The 24,191-nt window shown below is 43.7% G+C and overlaps 1 protein-coding gene across 3 annotated transcripts in view; it reads left to right on the top strand.

The window, feature by feature from the left end:
- Positions 1-24,191, top strand: part of SHC4 (SHC adaptor protein 4) — a 37,478-nt gene that overhangs the window by 10,228 nt on the left and 3,059 nt on the right. For 2 of the 3 annotated variants that reach the window (XM_009681353.2, XM_068958587.1), the window contains exons 3-10: positions 9,611-9,674; positions 10,552-10,671; positions 12,255-12,308; positions 15,753-15,804; positions 16,531-16,657; positions 18,641-18,818; positions 20,730-20,790; positions 23,406-23,585. In XM_009681353.2, coding sequence (XP_009679648.2) covers positions 9,611-9,674; positions 10,552-10,671; positions 12,255-12,308; positions 15,753-15,804; positions 16,531-16,657; positions 18,641-18,818; positions 20,730-20,790; positions 23,406-23,585 — 836 coding nt within the window. The remainder of the gene's footprint in view (positions 1-9,610; positions 9,675-10,551; positions 10,672-12,254; positions 12,309-15,752; positions 15,805-16,530; positions 16,658-18,640; positions 18,819-20,729; positions 20,791-23,405; positions 23,586-24,191) is intronic. The other variant, XM_009681354.2, reaches the window with a different exon arrangement.

The raw sequence follows: 24,191 nt of genomic DNA on the forward strand, positions 1-24,191 counted from the left end.
TCTTTTGAAAAGCTTGCACCTTTTGTTGCAGATTGCGTTGCTACCAGTCTTTGGGCATAGATTATTAATGTGTGTGTGCGTGTGTGTGTGTGAGTGTGTGTATGCGAGTTTTCCATTGCCCTTTGAGCAGCTACGTGCCAGTGGGCTGCAGCCAGGACCCCGTGGCCAGGTCTAGCGCCCTGCGGAGCCACGGCACCCGGCAGACGCCCACAGAGGAGCTCCCCACGCCCCGGCCGCTGTGCCCCCAGGGTTTCTCAGGCGTGGGTGGATGTGGAGTATTTTGGCCGTGCCTTAGGCATGTTCCCTCCTACCTCTGCCGTTTTGCCGGGACTGTTGGTGCCGTGGATGCCAGAAGTGTGGTTTGGGCGCGCTGGGCTGCCTTGCCCTTCCTTCCGGCTGGAGGAAGGTTTTCAGATGCTCTTTTGCTTCCTCAACTGCTAGTGTCAAACCTTCTGGAGAAGAGACAGGAGCATTAAGAGGTAAGTATTAAACTTCTGGCAGTTGGCTCCCAGACTTACCGGATAAAAGGAAGAACCTGAAAACCTCGAGTCGTTAAATCTTTGTATACCATGCTCTAAAGCAGCCTGATTTGTTTTATACTCAAAATCAGAAGTTGTTTACATTTACAGTCAGCACAAGTGTGCAATCACCCAGTTCCTGCATGTGTATATGAAGAAGCGCCTGTGAGACAAATACAGTTCCCTCATCCTAACTGTTTACCAATCAAAAAGAGAAATGTAGTACAGCTAGCCCCAAGAAACGCGCCTGGTGCATTTAGACCAAGCCATTGTTCTGTTCGACAGCGTCAGCCAAAAGGTGAGGTTATCTCCCTTTTGCAAGACATGGAATACGTATGTTGTTACACTTACAAAATAGGGATTTGAGTGGTTTGTCTGAAAGATAATGAATAGGAATTACCGCTTAAAGAGAACTTGCCAACTTAAATTTGGCCCAGAAGTAAGGTTTTGTTAAACTGAGCTATGTGAAAACTTAACGATGGAAATGTTTCCATCACCTAAAAGAAATGTCACTGCTGACCTTAACAAGCTCTTTTGTGTATGAGAAATTCAAAACTTAGACTGTTTGCAAACCAAACGTTGAAGTGCTGAGCTCAGGCACGCAAACTGCAAAGTTCGATCGATTACAAACTGACTAGAAGCAGAGATAACACTGGTTATTCTGCTGCTGCTCTCCTGGGCGAGTGACTTTGTAGATGGCGTGCACCATACCACAAACAAAAAGTTATTTGAAATGATTCCATTTTAATAATCTGAGCTATTTGTACTGGGGGTAAAAAAATATTTTTACTCTGATGGCATTTCACTAAACAAAGGGCCACGTTCTCCTTTAAACTGAGGCAGAAGGGGTCTCTATTTATGTCTGTTCCTTGACTTGCTTCATGTGTATTTGCATTCTTAGTCTCCTGATCTCTAAAATTAAACATATTTATTACCTACCTCACATGAATATTGGAAAGATCAACAAGCTCATGTTTGCCAAAGTGCCCTAAGGAGTCAGAAGAGATGAAAGCCAATGATTTAGTTTCTAGTTCATTGTTGGTCTTGCATTGTCAGAGTCACTTACCAGTGACAAACTGTATCTGGGCTCCCAAAACATATTCAGTCTTATGCAAACGTGATGTTTCTGTGCAGAAAGGCAGCATACAGACCTATAACCCACCTCGCAGGCCTGAAGAGGTCCTGCAGACCAGCCACCGGGGTGATGAAGGTAGGAAGTGGCCTCCCCAGAGCTTTGGATACCTTGGGACCGAGGGTGCAGAGATGCCTTGTGGCTTTCAAAGTGCACGACAGCAGCTCAGCAAGTGACGGCCTGCGTACTCGTAGACCAGGCGGCTGCACGGGGAGAAGGCTGGCGGAGGAGCTTTAGCTGCAGCCGTCTCAGACATTTTCTCCTCCAGCTTTCTGCCATGCCCATCTGTGACCCAAATTCACAGCAGCCTAATGCGCTCCTGACAACCTGCCCTCGCTGGTGGTGCAGGATGACTGGAATCTGCACCGGTGACTTTTAGCAAAGGGACTGGCCAGAGAGCTGGGGACGATAATGTCGTAAAGGACTGCAGCCGAAAGGGGCAGAGCTTGACCGCCGGGGCCGTAAGGCAGGCGGACATGATTACGGCTGGAAGAATGGCTGTGTGATTCATCTTGCTGTATTTGTATCTCGCTGTTGTCGATTTAAGGAAAATATAAGCCAGATTGATATCAGTTTAAGAAAATCCCTTTTGCATCAGCTGAATCATCTGGTTTTAAATCCAGTCTGTAGTTAAGCTAGGGCCACTTGCATTCAGATGAATCCTTGCTGTCCCTTGCTGGAGGGCTGCACTCCACGCTGAGCACCGTGTAGCTCCACACAGGCAGGCAGCACGTCGAACCAAGAGCCATGTACCCTGGGGCTCTTCGTTCAAATGGGGGAGGCACGTCATAGCAGCCACCTGCTCTGAGTTACACCCCTCCCACTTTGTGCAAATTTGCAATCCCAAATTGCATGTAGATGACAAGAGTAACATCAGGAAATAAAAATAAGGATACTAGGTTCCTCTCCCAGAGAGACTTCCTTTTGTGGGTGGTCACCTGTACGCGTGTTGCACTTGCTGTTGTCAGAACAAGATGGTCTGGACTGCTGAGTGGTCAGGTTTAGCTGTTGCAGGGTGGCCGGTTGCAGCCCGGCCCTTCCCTCCCACCAGTGAGCGACTCTGCCTTTCCCCCGCCCAGCCCTTTGGCTCTTCTCCTGTTACACACCCCCTTGTTCTGATAAATCAAGCTTATTATTTGCGATTATATTTGGAGCTTTATGGGAAAAGGGATTTTGTATCTCAGATCATGGCATTAACTTGCAAACTTGAAAATGGTCAGGCAGCGTGGTTAGGGCGAAGGGCATCCGAAACGCGCTGGTGGGCATGGCTGGGTGAAGAAGGCTGACTTTGTCTGGAAGATTAATTTCAACTTTGTTGAGGCACACAATCCCTTTCTGTTAGACAGTGCAGGCAGAGCCCGAGCTGCTTAAAAGCCAATCTCCAACAGCGTGCTTCTTCGCTTACATCAGCCCATCTCTCTTCTTTTACTCTCATTTGGGGAAACAATACACAAAGTGGCTCACTGTTATTGCGAGCTCTTTCTCCCACATGCGCATGCTCGCTCTTTTTTTTAAGAAAAGTGGGAACAGCTCCCGCAGGCAGTGGGCGCAGCCTTGGGTGGGCGAGGGAGCCCAAGGAGACCCGAGGAAGGGCAGCCGGGGCAGGACAGCCTGGCCCAGAGCAGCAGAGAGGGCTGGGCAGGGAGCCAGGGCCCTGGCTAATCGGGAGCCCCCAAAATCCCTGCTGCCGCTGGCTCTCAGCCCTGGCAGTGGGGGGCTGACGAAGGCTGTGTGTTCAAAGACCTGGTGGCCCAATCTAAGAGGCTTCCCGGGTGCTGGTCCTACCTCCCTTCTCCACATACTTGCTCCCATGCACTGTGCTGGCCCTTGCGAGCTGGCGCCCTGCAGAACAACCCCTGGGAAATGCCGTCTCTGGGTTCAGGCATCTGCTGGGGGTCCTGCCTGACCGGCCTCCCATTGCAGGAGGGAAGGAGGCACAAGGAGCCTGTGGTGACTCCACTGCTGGTGGTGGCCCAGGCCACCAATGCGCTTTAGAGCAGTATTTCTCAGGATGGCGAAAAGAGCTGGCCCAAATCTCTTACGCTGGCCATGGAAGAGTGGAAACTGTGTCAGTGTACCAGTGATTAGTTTATGTGATAGTGTGGCACGGATGGACTGACGGAAAGGGATCTGACCTCAAATGGCAAGAGATGTCTGAGGAGTTGAGGAGCAAGATCTTCTTTGCCTTAAACTACAAGAACGACTTAAACTCCTCACAACTCTCCTGATTTCATTCTGTGGCTCCCAGGGTTGAGAGGAGCTGCTGCAAAGTACACAGGCGGTGTTATCTCATTCAGTGTGTTTTAAAAGAAAAATGGAAAAACCTCAAAGTGTTTTGCTTTGGGATGAGTGACAAGGAGAGAAAAGTAAGAGCAACAACGTGTCTGGGATAAAAGAGCAAATTTTCTGTCACTGCCTCAGATCTGGAGAATATAAAATGGACAAGCAAGTGGCAGAACCCATAAAATTGCATGTTCCTTCAGGAACAAGAGGATTAACTGCAAGACCTGTGTGAGCATGTGCAACCTGGCAGATCTGAAAGCAGAGACTGGCGTGAGCCAGTGATAGGAAATGAACCGCTGAAAGAATGAATGGATAGCAGAGCTCTAGGAAGAAGTCACTGATACAGTAAACAGTATTTCAGTTTATCAGGGACATATCCAGGGCTTCTCTTCTTTCTAGTGTACAGTGAAGTTCCTAGTTCGGATCCATCTGCCCCACTGAAATGACTAACAAAAGTATCTAGTTCTATCAGCAGGGTGTTACCAAATTGCTGTTTTTCACAACTTTGAAATAGTATATTAGATGGTTTGTTAAACCATCTGGAACACTGTCCAGATACGGAGCAAGAAATGTCTGTGAGAAGATGTTTTCCACTAAACAGAAGAGTTAATAGGAACTATAAAGTAGAAATGGTTTACCTATTTTTTTGTTCCTATTTGCTGGAAAATTGCTTCAGAGTGTGGTTAAGTGGACAGTCGCAACACTCTCTAGTACAAGAATGGGATCTTTTGCTGATAGTTTTGCTCTTCTAAGAATCATCTATTTCATATAGGTTGCTTGAAGTGTGAAATAACTCATTTGTCACCAATATAGAAGATTTCCTTGTTTTTCCAGTTTGTTCGGTATTTGTTTTTCGTTCTAGGTAGAGCTGGACTTGAAAGCTGTAGGTAGCCTTTGTGTCCTGTGTCTGATTTTAGTTTCCTTTAATATTGAATGAGATGAGCTCTCCAGGCTGATTTTTGCAATCTGTAAGATCATCCTTCTGAATGCCTATTCTCATGTTTTTTTAGTTTTGGCCCTTCTATTGGTAACACCTAAATAAAACAAGAGCAAAACAAGAAGAATTTCCAGAATGAATTAATTGACTTGAAAAGTGTATTTCCAGTTGTGTGGGGAGAAGGGTTTTGCTTTACAAGGCTGAAGTACTGTATGTTTCTAAACTGCCTCTGACCCATCTTGTATAGCCCGCAGTGATGCTCCTCTTCCTGTCTGCTGTTTTTATTCAGAATATCTTAATTACATTTCCATTATTTTACTGTTGCTGAGATCCTCATTCATTTGACAGTCTCCAGGTTTAATTTCTCAGGTTTCTCTCTTAATAGGAAGATTCAATTTAGTATTAGGGCTCTTTAGTGTTTTAAGCACATAGTGAATGAGCCCAGCAACATGAGTGGGGTACGAACAAGGACCCAGCAGTGGCGCCGGCCCCTTTGCCCTCCTGTGGCTCTGCAGTGCCGCTGGCCAAAGGTTCGCCCCCCGGTCTGCTCCCAGCGGCAACACTGGAGCCTCGCACGTCCACGCTCCTCACCGAGGCACCTCTGTTAGGTGAGGTCTGACCTGGAGACTGGATCCCAGGGCCTCTTCTCATTGTTTAGTCTCTTGATTTTTTAGCCCCTTCGAAACAAAACTTTCTCAGGAAATAAAACCCGGCAGTGCGTCCCTCCCATGCACGTGCATGCATTTGAAAGCAGACAAATTTTTCCTAACTCATTTGTTTCCTAATTAACTATTTGGATAATAATTACATTAAATTAATAAACAAACAAACAAATTCCCTTTCTCTTAAGAATAAAACAAAATCCAAACCCTTGAAAGCCCAAATCTGAATCCAGCTCAGGCTTGCTGTGAGATAAAGGCTGAGGCTGCCGTTTCAGAATAAAATTGCCCAATATGGGAATCAAAGTCTGAAATGTTTTTCTAAGCAGAACTAGCAAAGTAGAAAAGAATCCTTTACACAGTAATGGTGATTTGTAAATAATGCTAGTATGAAGAACAATACAGGTGCAATGTCTGTGCAGGAAGGAAGGACTGATCGACAATGGGAACCTAGAGTGGGGCACTGATTTCTGAGACCTGATTTGCGTAGAACAGCAGTTTATGGCATAGTTTCACTCTACCGTAACAGGGTATCGTTTGGACTTCTCGATATCTTTAAATTCGAAGATGTTTCCAGCCTTTCAGTGGTTGACTCAAACATACGCTTGTCAGGGCCGGTTCGGCGTTCCCTTGTTTTGGGATGTCTTCGGCTCCCAGATTTGAGCAATGCTGGTCATATTCCAGATGAAGCTCAGAAAAGGCAGGGACAGACCAAGGAGGATGAAGGGAAATGGCCTGATAGATTTTCTAAACTGATTTTCATTTGAGGAATGGTGTCGGGAATGAGCAAAATCACATTCAGCCGTGCCATTTAATATTAACTGTGAACCGCCCCTAACTTCCTGACTGCCAGAGCCTAGCTGAAGTTAAATACACTAAAGCAAAAGCCAGGAGTCACCTTAAAGAACAAATTACTGAATGACCGCACTTCCTTCATTTATTAGAGAAGAATATTTATGAATTAACATGTGAGAGCAGTTTCTTTCTGTTGGAATGATGGTCTACTAAAATAGGTGCTTGCAAAAAGACAGAATTGAGAGGTCCTAAAGCTGAAGCTCTTTTGCTGTTGGTTAACTAGATCATCAGGGAAAAGGAGCATGAACACAGTGTAACCTAAAGAGGCCTGGAGAAGAGGAAATGTATTATGCCTTTGGTCCTGAAGAACAATATGGTCTACATACATGCCTGACCCAATGTCCCTGCTTCAGAATTACCTAGATCTAGCAAAGCAAAGCTAAAAGCAAAAGTAGTCTTTTTTGTCAGTATATCATAAAAGAATCCTCTAAAGTGTTTACTTTTATGTCACAGATAGAAAAGCTGAGACATTGAGAAGTGTTTTTTCCATGATCATACAGAGCGCACAGGGAGACACATAGAATGGAAATTGTGTTTTTGATCTTAATCCCGTACTGTATCCATGACATCCATCATGCTTCCTTACTCCTGCACGAAGTCTGTGCGTGGACCTGCAGTATCTTGTGGTAGTACATTTGTGCCATTCAAAAGATGGCTTAAGGAAACATAAAATGAGCTGTAACAAGGTTACGTAGCTCAAGTTGTTGTGGAAGATGAATGTGGAGATGGGAATTCAGGTTTAGGATAGTTTCAGAAACTGTATACATGTGTTTTGGCCTAGCTGTGTTTTGTGGCAGATTTGGGAGGGAGGAATCTGCTTTTTCTGTTTCTATCAAGGAACTTGTTTGAGATCAGTGCTTCTAACGAGGCTGGGTAGTGCACAGCAGTGATGAGAGAGCGATACAAGGAAATCTGCTTTAGATTTTCTTTCCAGTGGTTTGCAGTGACACGTTTATCAACAGGGCTCTGTTTGTGACCACCTTGTGGAGTTCTCTGCCATCACTATTCAGCATAATTTTCTTTACACCTCAGCTCAAAACATCCTGGTCTTGCCTAGTTCTTTTTCTGTGAACACGTTATGAAGGTTTCAAAAAGGAAAGTGCTTTCAAATCCTTATCAGGCAAACTGCAGCATTGACTAGTGCAAACTCACCTTGAACCAACAAGAAAAGGCTTTAACATGTGAACAGCATATACGTATGTAAAGACTGAATTTATGCCTGATTTTTACCTGATAGCTCTGAAATTATGGATTGAAGTTTAGAAACGTGGCCCTGAGACACCAATTGCATTTTCAGAAAGTTTCTCGAGGAAACAGGCTTCACTTTGGGAGCAAACTGCACAGAAAGTCACAACTGCCCTGGGCTGATTTGGCAGAAATGAGAACGTATAAATTCAGCCAGCCACGTGCTTCCTTCCTCTGAGTCCGACAGCACTGTAGCATTGAGCTTCAGTGCTTGCTCAGATAAAAAGAAAAGGCTCCAAAAGGCAAACGTAGTTGAAAGCACTCTGGGACGAAGGCGTCTGTTCCCTGCGAGCCCCATGACAGAGAGCCCTGGCAGCTGGAGAGGTCAGGTTCTGTGTGTCCAGCCCTGCAAGGTGTTTTTGTGCCTTTCGCAATGTGTCTTGCATTCCTAACTCCCCAGGAAATTATTAGAGGATGACCAGCCTCTTATGCATGGAAAACCTACCCCGCTAGCATCTCCGCTTGCTGGTTTATGAAGATAAGGGTACCCCATTGATTCTGGAACGTACGGGAGGCTGCAGCACTGCTGGCGTCTCCGTAGCACCAGGACGTCTAAGAAAGGTTAAGGAAATTTCCTAAGCACATCCCAAGCTAGTAAGTCTCCATTTTTAGAATAACACAAAAAGTATCAGTAAGCGAACAGTCTGTGACTGCCAACAAAATACTTTCTTCCAATAGCTCTGCCAACTTTGATCAGTATAGTTGAGTGCTACACTGTATCTCAAAACCAATACCGTGACTGATCATATATCAGAATTTCCTTTGTTGAAGTATGGAAAATAGATGCAGCATGCAACTTGGTTATATTAAGTGTGTAATTTAGCTGTCGGATATAAGCCAATAAACCCTGTGAGTGATTTATGCCTTACACTTCTGCTTTCTTAACTGAGAAGCACCTTGACAGTCAGGAAACGACTTTTAATTTGGGAAATACCTGCTAGAGATGGAACAGATATGAGCTGAAACCCCAGATCTGAAAAAGAACGTGAGAAGCAGAAGTAGGCCGTTCCTCTGAATTTCTCTCCTGAGCTTTATCTTTACCAAGCATCACAACAAACCCCCGCACATTCTAAGAGAAGAAGCTTTGAAACCCAGCTTTCACTTGAGCGGGCTATACACCTTAAACTTAAAATGAGAAAGGTTTGTGTTAAATTCACAGAAAAAAAATTCCTGCCATGAGGGGTGCAGAATTGCTAACAGCAACAATTGAAGCATTTTTATCAGCACACGTGTAAGAGGGGCAGAGCCTAAGCAGGGCTTTGGCTGAGAGTGTCGCACTTTGCTTGACAAGAAAACATCCTGTAGCCTGGCCAGCCCAGGTGCCAGACGCTGGAGTAGCCACCGCACCTGGCGAGGTGGGACCACAGGGCTGGGGGACCTTCACTGCGCAACTCCACGGCGGCTGAGGCTGCAAAACAGGGATCTGTCTCCCTGTGAGAGAAGAGCAGAAGATTTTTGCTAAAATGCAGAATGGTCATGAGATGTTTCTTTTCCTTTCTTTCTGTTCTTAAGAGAAACCTAAAACACCAGACCAGCCAATAAGGGCACCCAGCTGGGCTCACTCAGCAGATCCACAATGCTCTAAATAAGACCGACCAAGGCAGGTGAAGGCTCCTATCTGCCAGGCAGGAGGCCTGTCAACCTTACCACAGAAGAGGCTTTGAAGGCATGAGGTCCTTTTCATTTCTTGCAGTTAGTTGATTTTTGTTTTTTTTTAAAAAGAAATTTCCATTAGGTGAAACTGATACCTTCTATGAAGGGAAAGAATCAACCCAAAACAGATTGCTGAATCACTGTGTTTCATTAAGTGTGTTTTTTTTTTTTTAAACACTGGGAGGAAAAAAAAATCCTGAAAGACCTTCCAGAAGATTTAAGTGTTTTTAAGTGGGATTGTAACAATTAATCACAAGGTTGCTGACCCTGTTACAGCTGATGCATGTTAAATGATCCAACGGTTTGTGCTGTATTTTTCTATTTGTAGGGAAGCAATAAGCCGCCTGTGTGAAGCTGTATCAGGTACAAATGGAGCTATAAAAAAGCGAAAGGTAAATATTGTTCTGGCTGAACACTTACCGTGTTTTATCTGCTTTTGATAAACTAGAGATGTGATTCCCAAACAGGACTAAGTCCGTGCTGGAGTTAGCGTATGTTCATTCATCTGAACTTCACGTAACACACAGGAGTGTTTGTAGCAGGCTGTTTGGACTGCTCTGTTTTGGGGGCTCTGGCAATGCTATACCTTGTTCTTAAGGGTTAATGCTCTGGCCAGTGCTCCTGTTCCCACCAGCCTTGTCAGTGCTCAAAGCTTTACGATGTTTAGGTTCTGGATGGTGAAATGTAGGAGTTTTTTTGACTGCAAAATGGAGCTCGTTCACTGGAGGATTACCTGATTGTTATTTAGGCCCCCCCAAAAATTAAAACTAGAATGGCAGTGTTTAATGGGTTTATCATTTATTTACTAACCGGCACGCAGCGAGGGGCAATGTAAGTAGCTTCTGTTGGGTAGCGTTCGGTGGAAGTTATTGATTTCCGTCAGTAACTGTGGAGTGCAGGAAGACTGACTCTCACTGAACATGTTCCTGAAAAATGAATACATGAGACAAACACTTTATCCTCAGAAACAAAGCAGAGTTCAGTGGGAAAACGACACGTTCTCAATTATTCAGCCAGCTACAACATTTAACTCATTGCACTTTTGCTTTTTTAAAATTCTTTTTTCCATTATCGACATAAAAACCATGCATTCAAGTATCGTATTTAAAGCTGATATTTGCTATAAGATCTATTTGCATTTTATCAAGTCCTTATCTTTAATCCATTAAAATTCTCAGTCAGATATTGTAAAATCTACTTGACTTTGATGTGCTTCTGCCCCTGAAAAACTCGGCTGACGGTCTTTTTCTTTTGTTTCTCTGTTCAAAGCCTCCAGTTAAGTTCCTGTCTTCTGTGCTTGGCAAAAGTAACCTTCAGTTTTCTGGCATGAATATAAAGCTGACCATTTCAACAAGCAGCCTCACTTTGGTGAATGTTGACACGCAGCAGGTAGGATACATATAAGCCAGTGTCCTTTTCTCCATGCCATTGTATTCACCTCCTTTTGCAGCACTTTAAATGGAAAGCGGCACCATTTAGTCTTGGTAAAGCTGAATTGCATTGGTGCCTCTGGATCTAAAAATGAGAGCACTTTGGAGGAATTCGACACGTGGCATATGCCACTTTTATTTATAATAGTGTCTTTCATGTGGAAGGATCTCTAAGCACTTGGCAAACTGTTTCTCTATGTGTGTGTCTGTTTGTACAGTGCCTAATAACAAGGCTCTAGTCCTGACTGGAGTTTCTAACAAGTCCTTATTTAAAAAAAAAAAAAAAAAGGAGATATAAATAATGAGTCAGAGCTCGGTTTTGGCAGCATTCAAAGCTATCTCACGGCTGGGTAATATATGTGCATAATCAATTATACTATGCAAATTCTCCAGGTTCCTCGAGGCGTGCTCCTGCAAGCTGGGGTCTGCCCTAGATCGGGAGGTGCTCCCTTCCCAGCAGATGGGAAAAGGCAGCTTCATGCTGCCCACCTAGTTCTTCCTTCCACTCTTGGCTTCAGCTCAGAGCATTATGTCACCCAGGGACAGCGCTGGCTTTACTCCTTGTTGGAGCAGGGGAACATCAGGGAGGTGGTTTTGACTCACTGGTTTTAAGGAATCACTGCACTGATGCTGGTGCAAGGCTGCCCAATGCCGGCAGCTCTTGGGATTCCCCCGTGGCGCAGTGGGGTAATGGGTGATGGCACGCCGGTGTCCCTCCCTCTCGGGTGCAGCACCCAAGAGCTTCCCTACACCAGGCAAAACCCCAGGGGTCTACAACTGAAGTATGGCCTTCCTAAACTGCGTGTGTTTGTAACAGGATTGAAAGCCAGCTGGACAAATCTGCTTCCCAATGCACTAACGTGCCCACGTGGGGGTTCAGGTCTTTACTTACTAGATCTTTGCAAATTGAAAATCCTGTTTATTCCACTCTTGCACTGCCACCACATTTCATGTGTTCCCACTTGCATAATCTGTTGCAGTTTATTTTTATAATAAAGAACAGTTTGTCTCCAGAGATGAGGTAATGTGTGAAACTAAGGAAAGCTGATGCTTGATCTGGCTGGAGAAATCTGTAACGGGCAGTAGTTTAGTGCTAGTGCTGGGAGAGAACATGATCGGAGTGTCACTGGGGCATGTTCATAAAAACTTCATCATCATACAAGCTGTGCATTTAAATAAACTTCTGGTCATCTTCAACTAAATTAATTTATCAAGAATTTGTAAATGTATCAGCTGTCTCCAGTTACTCTTCTATCAAAGTGTCATGTAGCTTCATACTGACCAGGTTATAAGTTGGTGGCTGCATTCATTCTGGAAACCCTTCAAGGAAGATTACTCAGGAATCTAGATATTACTAAACATGAATATGTATTCTTGAAAAATAGTCCCACCACTAGCTTCTTCCTTCACAAATGGTATGTGCATGTATTAATGGATTGGGTTGTCATGAACTTGATTGCTTGCTCCATTAAGTTATGTGTTCTGCTGTTTTCTAAATGTATGGCATGTGAGCACATTTAACTAGTTTGTCATGCTTTTCAGATTATTGCCAATCATCACATGCAGTCCATCTCATTTGCTTCTGGAGGTGACCCAGTAAGTATTGATTTATCAGATACACTTTTGTAGGTATAATGAAATTATTATGAGGAAAAAAAGCACCTGCAAATACTTTACTTCATCCCTTCCTGTCTGCAAGCACTAACGGTACACCACAGTTCTGGATCAGGACAAGAGTACAAGGAAACTGAGGGACTGGGGCTGGAAAGGAGACTGAGAGTAGAGACTCAATGGATCTTTATGCTAGACACGTATATGTACCTTTCCCATCATCTGTCCCTGAGCCGCAGTTCACTCCAGATCCCCCTGACTTGGAATACTAAAAATAAGAACACAAACATAGGAATTATGTCGAGTCTGTGCCCCCTGCAGTCCAGTACCTTATCACAGAAGGGGTCAGCACCAGCACCTCCAGATTTTAGAGGAATTTCAAGGCAAACAGATAAAGCCCCTATGAAACAGACGTGGCATAATCCCTTTTTTCTGTGGATATGGTTTTTCTTCTAGAATCATAGTCATAAACTGGGCGACATTATCATGTGAGAGGTTTTCTCTCCTCTCCCAAACTCTTTTTTGAGGTGACTACAAGTGGGGAATTTGTCATCCATAACCCTGTCCTGTCCCCTCTTTGAATCTAAGCACGTTCCCAGCCCTGCCTTTTTTTTTCCTTATCAGTTTTGAATTTTCTGCCCTTTAGTTTTGTTAAATGTCTCCTTGTTCTTCTGTTATGAAACAAGGAAAATAGAAGGCTCTGGGTCATGTTCCTGATAACATTGGGGTGGAAGCCAGGTCTAGCTTCAACTGAAAAATGACCAATCTGCCTCTTTGGATTTAGCAAACCGACCAGGCAGGGGAAACTAGCTGGGAACTGGCCCTAAGTGGTTGAGTGGCTTTCCCTGGCGGGCCCTGCAGCTGATGTGGGCCAGCCCAGCTGCTCGGTGAGATCTTTCCCAAGGTGCCTGCAAACAGGAGCTCTGCGGAGCCAGAATGGGATGGGCGCAGGCTGCCCGCTGTTGGCCCGGCACCCAGCTGGGAGGTCTTGCAAGAACGCAGTCCCTCAGTACTAGATCCCTGAAGATCCCGTTTAATGACTAAGGCGTTTTGAGGTTCTAATCCAAACTTTACCCTTAGAGACCTGTGCTATCCTAATACGCCGCGCTGCACAGTACGGTCCCTGGGCTTTGCAGACCTTTCGGGATGTGGTTTTCTAGGTAGCCGCCAAAGGCTGGTGCACTGCTGTGCTGAGCATCACAAAGCTGCTTTTTCTTTCTGCCTCATGCTGCTAAGCTTGATGTTGCTCTATGTAATACGAGGAACTGGCTTAACCAAGGTCCCCTTGACTTAAGCTTACCTGTGTCCCTTCCTTTAGAGGTGGAATTGAGTAAACTTTGGTCAGAGCAAAAATTCTCGTTGCTAAAATTCTGTGTGCGCCACTGATGTGGTACAATAATATTCTTATTAACTCTTCCCTTTTGCTTTTCTCTTGTTAAGTGCATGCAGGGAGGATCCTTTGCTATTTTTCTAACTATAGAAATAGTTCTCATGGTAAGATCTAAACTTTAACCCCTATATAAAGTTGGATTCACTTTTTTCTTAGGCTCATTGTTTCTTTTTTTGCAGCTAACTGAAGTCCAGTCTGAATCTTAACATAAATTACCTTATCTTGTTGTAGCATATGTATCCTTTGCCTTCCAGAAATGTTTTCAGATATTAATTTTCTGTGCTCTTTACTCAAAGAGAAAATTCCAATTTTCTTGACAGTTGAACAATTTAAATACATCTTTAATACTTAATATTCTGCTCTCAGGGAGAACCTAAGAAAAGCCCCAGCATGGCTGCTCTGTGCTGTGAACCAACATTACTGGGAAATTATGTAAAACAGAGGTCTCGATCATGGTTGGTGACTAGAAATCTGGCAGTACTTCATATGTGGGGGAGTTCTGGTGGCTTGTTCAGGTTATATTTCCAAAATTCTCTTTACAGTTAAAATAGGATATACTTTCCATAGGATGTGTCTCTCTGCTTGTCCCCATGTGCAATTGCATGCTTAACCCTACATCAGGGGCTGAACACAGCTCAGTATCACTCTGTGCTATTCAGGAATGGCAATATTCTGCTCTGGAGGTGGCCTTACTTTAGAGCAAAGTCATCCATGCATGTACTTAAACATTGTAAAGATATTAGAAAAAAGAAAAAAGTGGGCATGGCTCCAGTTGTTGTACTTCTCTCGTTGCTCTCTAGATCTAATTCATTTATTCATTTAAAAATGTATTCTAAAATATTTATGAGCTTTAAGAAAAACCTGAGAGGAAAAGGAAGGAAATTAAGTTCACTAAATGCATAAGAAATATTTAGTTTTCTTTGTTTTAATGATATTAACTTCAGAGAGTTAAAAAAAAAAAAAAAAAAGAAGACTAGGACAAGTTCTGCTGACCCCAAGATCTGCTTCTTCTGTCATTCATTGTGAATTATTAAATGATTGTTCTTGTGCATATTGCAAATGGGGGCCTTTGTTTCCTGCCAGCTGATTGCATCTTCCCTCAAGAGAGCCATGCCTCTAAGCAGCGAATTGCATTTTCCCCATCGTGCCTTAAAGATCCAAAATAACAAAATGCATCTTTAATTATTAAAATAATGTTATTCATTACCTCATCATTTTTACTATAACACTGAATTATCAAGTGGCTCTTTGCTTTTGCAATGTGACTAAAAATGTTAATTTTTCTATTCCAGTTCCCTTTTCAGTTTCACTAGAAAAAGTGATTATTATTTTAATGTTGCCTGGAAAGCGAATCTGAAACAGACAACTGATTATGCTGAGGTTGTCTGATCTCAGCAGCCTTGAAGTCCAAAGGAATTTAACTTGATGTTAGCCGGGCTAAAATCAGGCAGTCATGATGGAGATCAGATACCAATTGTATTATGTGATATTTTAAAGATCATGTTTTCCCTATGATGCCCTTAAAAGCCAACTTTCATAGGAAAAATTGGGAGATTTCTAACTTGCTCCTTGCAGTATTTTGGCACTATTTTATCTTCCACTGACACCGATAAGAAGCGTCCCAGCGAAGCGACGTGCCTGGAGGTCACTGAGTCCTGGAGCATCATGCAGGGGAGAACGTAAGCCTTGAGAAAGCACCGGAAGAGAGTAGCACTGTCTGCTGATGAGCCACTGGTTGTCTTTTTGCTCCTGTTACAGAGTTTGGAACTCAAAACTGTTTATTGAAAACATAATGCAAAACAATCTCTTGCATTTGTTACAAGAAAACTGTTCCTGCACAATTACTGCATCCATATCCACACGAGTGGTGTTGGTCCTTCCCTTGGTCCGCTTTGCCAGCAACTCCAGTTCTTTTTCCTGAAAAAAGTATGCGTTTTACAGCCTAAAAATGTTTATCTCTCTACTCAGTCACTTTGTTACGTTGGCAGTGTGGCTGGTAATAATAATTTTAAAGATGTTTGTCTCTTTCTTTCCTAAAGGATACAACAGACTACGTTGCATATGTAGCAAAAGATCCTGTCAATCAGAGAGGTATGGAAACAGTTTTCAATTGTTATACATATTTATATGATCACTTTATCTGTACCAAGATATTGCATCAGTATGTAATATGTATATGTAATGGGATGTTGAATAGTTCAATATTTCATACGATTTCTAATTTCACTGTACAGAAACAGGTGATAGCATGCAGACTGTGGCTTTAAACTTCACACTTTCCATGCAACACTGAGAATTTACAAGTGAGACAAAACCTGCGGTATTGCATGACAGCTCTGTGGAGGGGAGAGCCGGTCCTGGGCGCTTGGTGCTCACCGCTGGCGCGAGTTTCCCGAGGTTGCACAGGAGAGCCAGGACTGGTGGCAGGAGCGCGGCCCTGGGCTGCGGGGGCTGCCCACACTTGCCTTACTTTTCTTGCTGTTTCCTACGAAAATCGCACACCCCTGCAGGGCAGGTTCTCTCCTGTGCCTGTGCTTACCACTGTGCAGGGAGAAAACAGAAGATACAGGAGCTGCTCCATGCAGGAAACATAAATGGAGAGTTTTATTTTATAGAGGTAAAAGTTGATATTATGACTAAAATATACCCAGAGCAATTTCCTTAACACATCAGAAATCTCAATGTGTATAATGTCCTAAAGCTATTTAAATGCATAACGTCATGCCTAACTTTGCTGTTGTAAGCAACGTAGCTTGTCTCTCTATCTTCTGGTATAAAGCATGTTTACTTTAATTAAAGAAAGGTGTCTCTTTGCAGCATGCCACATACTGGAATGTCCCAATGGGATGGCGCAGGACGTAATAAATACCATAGGGCAAGCTTTCGAGCTGCGGTTCAAACAGTACCTGAAGAATCCATCTAGCCTGGTTGCTTCTAACGAAAGGTCAGCATGGTGTTCTCAGCCGCTTAACTGGCAGTTTGCTTGGCTTTGCTACTTTTCAGGAAAAGTATATGCTGTAAAGAGTGATCCATAAATAAGTTCCTTTCGATATGCTATTCTTACGCTAATTTAAATATATGCTGCATGAACAGAATATAATAGACTAAAATTAGCTTGTTCTAGTAAATTCCACTGATTCCAGTGACATCTGTACAGGTGCGTAACAACATAAAATTCAACTATATTGTTCCCTAGCTAAAACGGCCTTATTTTAATTCATGCAAATAAATGGAACAAATGCTTCCAAGTAAGGGCAGAGTAAGTGAAGTGAAGAAGTTCCGCTCTATAAATAAAGCGCACACACACTGAGCTCAGTCCTCAACCATGCCAAGGTTAAGCTCACCGCAGCTGTGGAGAGCGGGTGGTGGGAAGAAAAGCAATTGTAATTTACCTTTCTGCTCTTCAGCTTATGTCCTGGCAGGGGCCTGAAATTCCACCTGGTATGAGTTATATCAGACTTGCACGCTGAAATAAACACAGACACCGCTGGGCGTTTTGACATATGAAGTTCTGTCTTCTGCACACATGAAAATATAGCATCTAGATTAATTTTTGGACTGCGAGTCCCCAGTTCAGTTACCCTTTTTCCTTTGCACTGGGCAGAATATTCTTGCCCAGGCTTCTGGCTCTCCTCACAGGTTAGCCAGGCGTGTTTTTCAAGGCTCGTTCATTCCTTTCTTTACCGAGATGCCCGATTTGATCGCTGGCAATCTCCCACGAGTAGGTGAAGCTGTAAAGTCAGAGCCTCTGTGCAGGCGGCCGCTATCGCTAGTGTGGTGCCTAACACAGCGCAGCAAAGCGGGCTGTGTTACGCAACAGCAGTACCACCTTCAATTTATATTTCTTTCATTATATATAGTGTTTTTTGCCATGCTGCTTCTAATAGTGGTCTGTTTTCCTGGAGGACAGTAACCAGAGGAGGAACCCCTAGGAGACTGTGCTAGGTTGTACCACGAGTAAATCCCAGCAATGAGAAGTGGAAGATGCTAATCAGATTCCTTCCGTGCGCCCGTCCTGCAGAGCGGTCCTCGGGCAGAAAACGCGGGTATTGCTGTGTGAATGAGTCACCCGCTTCCAAACTACTCTGAATCATATAATCAAATACTTGCACTGTGTATCACATAATCAACTACTTGAACTTTATCTCTTTCCTGCTTGAGGCCTTTTATCCAATTATACTCTTGTTAAGCAGAGAAGTAAGATTTGAGATGAGCTTTTTATTTCAGGACCGGAGACAGTACAGGAAGCACCTAGTTCTTTCGCAGTTTATCAGCTGTTCATTTAAACTGTCGTCATTCTGTTTTAGCTCAAGAAAAACATTGTGCACTATCCTTGGTGTCATTCAGTTTTCCTTCAAGCTGAAACAGGATAGTTATATTGATTATGAATATTAAAATTAGAGTAGATTCCACTCTGGAAAACTACATTTTTTTTTGGTAGCAATATTTGATTTTCTAAACAGTTGCAGGCCAAATGCCACATGAGGTTTTAATTTCCTCTTTTAAGTCCCACACAAAACACTCTCCTTGGATTTATATGGTTGAGATAAGAAGCCAGAGGAATTAGTTTTACAGACTGCACTGTAGATGCCTTAATGTACGATGCTTTGGCACTCTGTTCCTTAAGAAAAAGTTCAGTAAGCAGCACTCATAATTTCAAGGCAAAGAAAAGGGAGCCAGACTGTTCAGTGCTCAGGAAATGACTCTGCCTCCCTACAGCCTGAACTATGGGTGACTCCATTTTTAATTTAGAAAGAAGTAACTGGAAAAATAAAGAAGAAACTCCGTAAAAGTTTATGGCCCCAAAACCTTTAAAATCCCAGCATGGCTAATCTGTGTATTCTGTGATGCACAAACACTTGGAACATTTGCCTGCACTAGAAAGCAGTTGATTGCATCAGTCAGTTTATTTTTCATATTTTTTTAGTGAGGCAGTGAATACTGATGGATCATCTGGGAATTTACAGGAGAGGGAGGATCATGAATATTACAATGAAATTCCAGGGAAAGAGCCTCCCGCTGGTGGAGTATTGGACATGCGAGTGAAAGTGCAAACAGACCAAAGGGCTAATTGTCCTGTACAGTGCAAAAAGCAGTATTGTTTGGTAAGTGCATCATCTTCTGGAATAACTATTCACTGCTTATGTGAATGAATACTAACTTAAGTGGTACTGTGGTGTAAAGCATGCTATTAACATTAGAATTGGGTCCTGATTACCCTGGAAAAGGCTTCTTTTTAGGGTCGATTTAATGATGCTTAGTACATATTTGAACCTCAGAGCACTTTCTGAATATTAACTTGTTTGTCCTTAGAGTACTTTTAGCAGACTGTTATATTCCCTTGTTCACTTGTTAGCTGTGAGAAGGAAATGAACGTTTAAATGGCTTCTCTAAGAGAACATCTGCAAAATCTGGGGCTTCTTGGCTCCTGATCTTGCTATCAGATAACTATTTCATCCTGTCCATTATGTTTTACAACCTGAACATACAACATTTACGTAGTGTAATGTATATACAACATTAGTTACCTTTGAAGTGTATCAAGAGACTGTATTAAATTATCCACAGCATTCAAGGGCAGCAAAAATACATATATCCATGGCTCTTGACTGGGATAGTCAGGAATAAGAAAACAAGCAGTCAGGAAGTAAAGCCAGCAGAGTTCAGACTAGCTATACAAACTTGAAAGCCTGCTGTGCTAACTCTTGGAAATGCCAGCGTTCCCACATGCAGGGAAGCAGGCACCATCGCTTTACTTGGAGGCAGCGGGGTCAGACGTGCCTGTTGGAGTCTAGGCGGTCCTGTAGGAGAAGCTGCTGCTCCCCAGTGCTTGTTGTGTCTGGTGGCAACTGCTACTAGGTTGTGTTGCTGTATGGCTGCTCCATGAATTTTCCAGAGGTAAACTTAAATCTTAGTCTCAGCTCTGGGACGCCAACACACAGTGGTTGTCTGAAGGAGGGTTTGGCTATGCCTGAGTGAGCATTCAAAGCTGCCTAGAACTGTTGCAAGGAGTTATCCTTGCAACCCCCTTCGCAGCAGGGGTTCCCTGAAGATGTATAGCACACTCTCACCGCTCGTTCACTACACATCACATAAATGAGATTGCCTTTTTTCTGGGGGGTGTTACTTTCTTGTTATTTCCTTTCATTTCTGATGATCATTTAATGCTGCCCATACAACTTGGTGACCATTTCACTTTCACACCATGATGTCTGTAGTCCTTTTGCCTTTTTTTTACTGCAAGGGACATTCATAAAGAAAATACAAATTTTATTGCCAAGGAGTTACTCTGGTCCTGCGGCATGCCCTTCAAATGAGATCATCAGAGTCCTGTTTATAGCATCAAAGCTATCCCCCTCGCAAGTGTCATGTTTGTGACTTCTGACAAAAATTAGCCCTCCAGCTGAAACAGATCTTGCTTCATATCAAGGTTTCGCCTTTATGCCAATGCCTGTAGAATTAACAGTGAAACAATGCGTTACCAATAAAGAGGAAGATTTAGGGCTCAGTTCAGCTGCCCAGACACTGCCATGCAGTGCCATCTGCACAGGATAGGCTACAGGTTTTACAGAAGACCACAGGCCTTGAGCTGCAGCTGGAGGCCAGACAGGACAAGTAACACAGGGGTTAAAATTACATTAGTCACTTAAGGTAGGACATTTCTGATGTTGAGCATTGCGACTTTATTGGTTAACACGTACAAATTAGTGTTAAAATTTATGGTCATTTTCACACCACATTTCAGTCATGATATAAATGGAAACATAGTATACTAAGCCTTAGATACATTACTGCTTAGTTAACAGTCTCTGTGGGGGTTGGCATATGTTCTGACATGATGCCTGTAGAAAGAAAAATATCAGCACAAAACATGATTTAAGGAGATGGGAAATTATTTTTGTTAAGATGACTTGTTTAGTTACCTGGATCCCGGTTAACTGGTGCATGAACATTATAACGTTATCTGGGGTTTATAAAGAAGAGCTTATGTGACTATTTTTATGATTTTTCTGCAGACAGGCAGCCCGACATTCATCAATATATATGAAAATTGCCCAGAAGAAAACAAAACTGTGGGTATGGACTCTGTTTTCCTTCTCATGCATATTTAGAAGTAACCAAACTAAATTGCCTGGAAGAGCTGCCCCTTTGCTTTCAATACAATGGTGAAAAGTGTTCTACTTACTAGGTCATTTCTGGTTCCCTAGATAGAAGACAGACAAAAAGGCCTTACAGCTTTTCAAAAGGGCACTAATCTGTCTTCATGTCTGCAGGCAGACTTGCTCATTTTACTTGTCATGATACTTTACAGTAGTTCTTTGTTGTTTTATTCCCTTTTATACCCTTTGTTGTTTTATTCCCTTTCATACCCTTTGAAGAAGGAAAATACTTCTCTCTTAACAATCTCTGAAAATATCCATTCCCCCTACAAATACTTTGGGGGACCCAAACTATCGGCATGCCACTGCTGTTCCAGTGGAGCCAGTGGCCGTGGCTGCAGGGGTGCTGGCACCTGCTGGGCTGTGCTCCTTCCCTTTGCTCACAGGTTTTGTGCCCACCTCAGTTTCATGTGAGCGAAACCTGCTCTCGGCTGCCCCTTGAGATCGCCAGCCTTCAGCCCTTTCTGGATGTCCCTTGCCAGAGCTGCTGCCCTAAGCGTGTTTCCTCAGCTCCTCTTTTTCACTGTGTAGTGAGGTCCTTTTTGAATTCCCACTCGCACTGCTGAAGGGTTCTGTTACAGGGTCTACAGGGGATAGTTCTGTTTCTTGTGCTATTTCTGATTTAAGGGAAGGAGAATTAAATGGTTTCTACAAAGAATGGGTGAATAAATAACAGAATGAATGAATAGATCTATGAATAAAATGTTTGCTAAAGAGCAAAAATGTGTGCTATTTGGCTAGCTGAAACAGTATTATGTTCATAGACTGCAGGGGATATTCCGTTAGCCTTTTTCTAGGCTAGGATCCGAACCTGCCAGATGTGGCTTTGGCTCCCCAGGCAGAGATGCAAAGCACCTCTTCCATCTTCCTTGCTCTTCCTGGGTGCAGGGGGATGCTGGGGGAAATGGAAGGGTTTTTGCACCAAGCAGTGGATACAGCTTGTGCCTCTGTTAGAGGCATACTTATTAATTTCTTTTCAATCAGTGGCAGTTTCAGTACTGACAGTAAGTGGAGAAGAGCTGAACCAGTGTGGAACACTTTTGAAAAATTCATTCTAACCCATTTAGGATAGTGGAGCAGCTCATCCTGGAGGCCATCTCTAAGCACGTGGAGGACAAGAAGGTGATCAGGAGTAGTCAGCATGGATTCACCAAAGGGAGATCATGCTTGACCCATCTGATAGCCTTCTATGATGGGATGATTGGCTGGGTAGATAAGGGGAGAGCAGTGGATGTTGTCTACGTGGATGTCAGCAAGGCTTTTGACACTGTCTCCCATCACATCCTCATAGGCAAGCTCAGGAAGCATGGGCTGGATGAGTGGACGGTGAGGTGGATTGAGAACTGGCTGGATGGCCGAGCGCAGAGGGTTGTGGTGAATGGCGCAGGGTCTAGTTGGAGGCCTGTGGCTAGTGGTGTCCCCCAGGGGTCAGTCCTGGGTCCAGTCTTGTTCCATATATTCATCAATGACCTGGAGGAAGGGACAGAGTGCACCCTCAGCAAGTTTGCTGATGATACTAACCTGGGAGGAGTGGCTGACACACCAGAAGGCTGTGCTGCCATTCAGAGGGACCTGGACAGGCTGGAGAGGTGGGTGGAGGGGAACCTCCTGAAGTTCAACGAAGACAGACAAGTGCAGGGTCCTGCCCCTGGGGAGGAATAATCCCATGCAACAGGACAGGCTGGGGGTTGACCTGCTGGAAAGTAGCTCTGCAGAGAAGGACCTGGGAGTCCTGGTGAGCACCAAGTTAACCATGAGAGCCAGCAGTGTGGCCTGGTGGCCAAGAAGGCCGATGGGATCCTGGGGTGCATTAGGCAGAGTGTTGGCAGCAGGTCGAGGGAGGTGATCCTGCCCCTCTACTCAGCCCTGGTGAGGCCTCACCTGGAGTACTATGTCCAGTTCTGGGTTCCCTAGTACAAGAGAGACCTGGAGCGAGTTGAAGGGCTGCTAAGATGGTTAAGGAACTGGAGCATCTCTAGTATGAGGAAAGGCTGAGAGAGCTGGGCCTGCTTAGCCTGGAGAAGAGAATATTGAGGGGGGATCAATGAGTATAAGTATTTGAAGGGAGGGTGTCAAGAGGATGGGGCCAGACTCTTCCTATTGGTGCCCAGCGATAGGACGAGAGGCAACGGGCACAAACTGAACCACGGGAAGTTCCATCTGAACATGAGGAAAAACTTCTTTCCTGTGAGGGTGGCTGAGCACTGGACCAGGTTGCCCAGAGAGGCTGTGGAGTCTCCTTCCTTGGAGATATTCAGAAGACATCTGGACATGATCCTGGTGACCTAGGTGACCCTGCTTGAGTAGGGGGAGTTGGACTAGATGATCTCCAGAGGTCCCTTCCAACCTCAACCGTTCTGTGATTCTGTGCCTTCTAGCCATTAGGAAAAACTAGTTCATCAGCCAATTTTTCTTTTCCTTTTGAATAATTTTAGTGGGATATATAAGAACAATATTTCTATTTCAGCTTGTGTAGCTACTTGAGCTCAAGAAAAGAAAAGGAACTCTGTGCATACTATATATTCATTGCAGGTAATAGCGGTGAGAGATCACAGAAGACAAAAAAAGATACAACGTTGTTGAAGCCTGCCTACAAAGTAGATCTTTTTGATGATCCATGTTACATCAACACACAGACCCTGCACTCCACAGTGTGTACAGCCCGCAGTACAGCAACAACACAGACCCATAGGAGCCCACCGCACCATGCGAGTAGGTTCACATTGCAATACTATGCTTTTGTAAGCTTTGAAATGAGGAATCTTGTCAGTTGTATGCATGGAGAAAAATTTTGCTTTCCTAATAAGAAATATAGAAGAAAGGGAAAAACTCTTCCTGGTTGGTTTTTAGATTACTAAATTCAAGATAAAGTGGATTAAAGATTAGAAATACTGACAGTGAGCAAGTAGAATCACCTTTCATCTTCTGCAGTTGATGATAACAAGAAATAGTGTCACATTTTCCACAGGTAATAAGAGGCAAATCTGTAAGACGTTATGAAAGCTTGGGACTGACTCAAGGATGAGGGCTATTGTCTCACTCATATCTCCCCCATTCTGAACTGGAAGTGACCTCAGATGCCTTTGCTTCACAGGCAACAGCACGTGAGGTCGAAGTGGAATTGTTATAATAATCTTTTATCAGTTCTTGCATAACAGTGACCATTTAATCTAGGCCAATAATTTCTAAATCAAGCTGTTTGATCTGTAGTATCTTTTAAATATGCATTAAATTAAGTCTTGATTTAAACACTCAAAGCAGTGGATATCCTTTAGGTGTCTATATAATTGTTGCTGATCGTCTTCATTACTGAAAACA

This window comes from Struthio camelus, chromosome 12 (genome assembly GCF_040807025.1).
Source record: "Struthio camelus isolate bStrCam1 chromosome 12, bStrCam1.hap1, whole genome shotgun sequence".
Classification (NCBI taxonomy): Eukaryota; Metazoa; Chordata; class Aves; order Struthioniformes; family Struthionidae; genus Struthio; species Struthio camelus.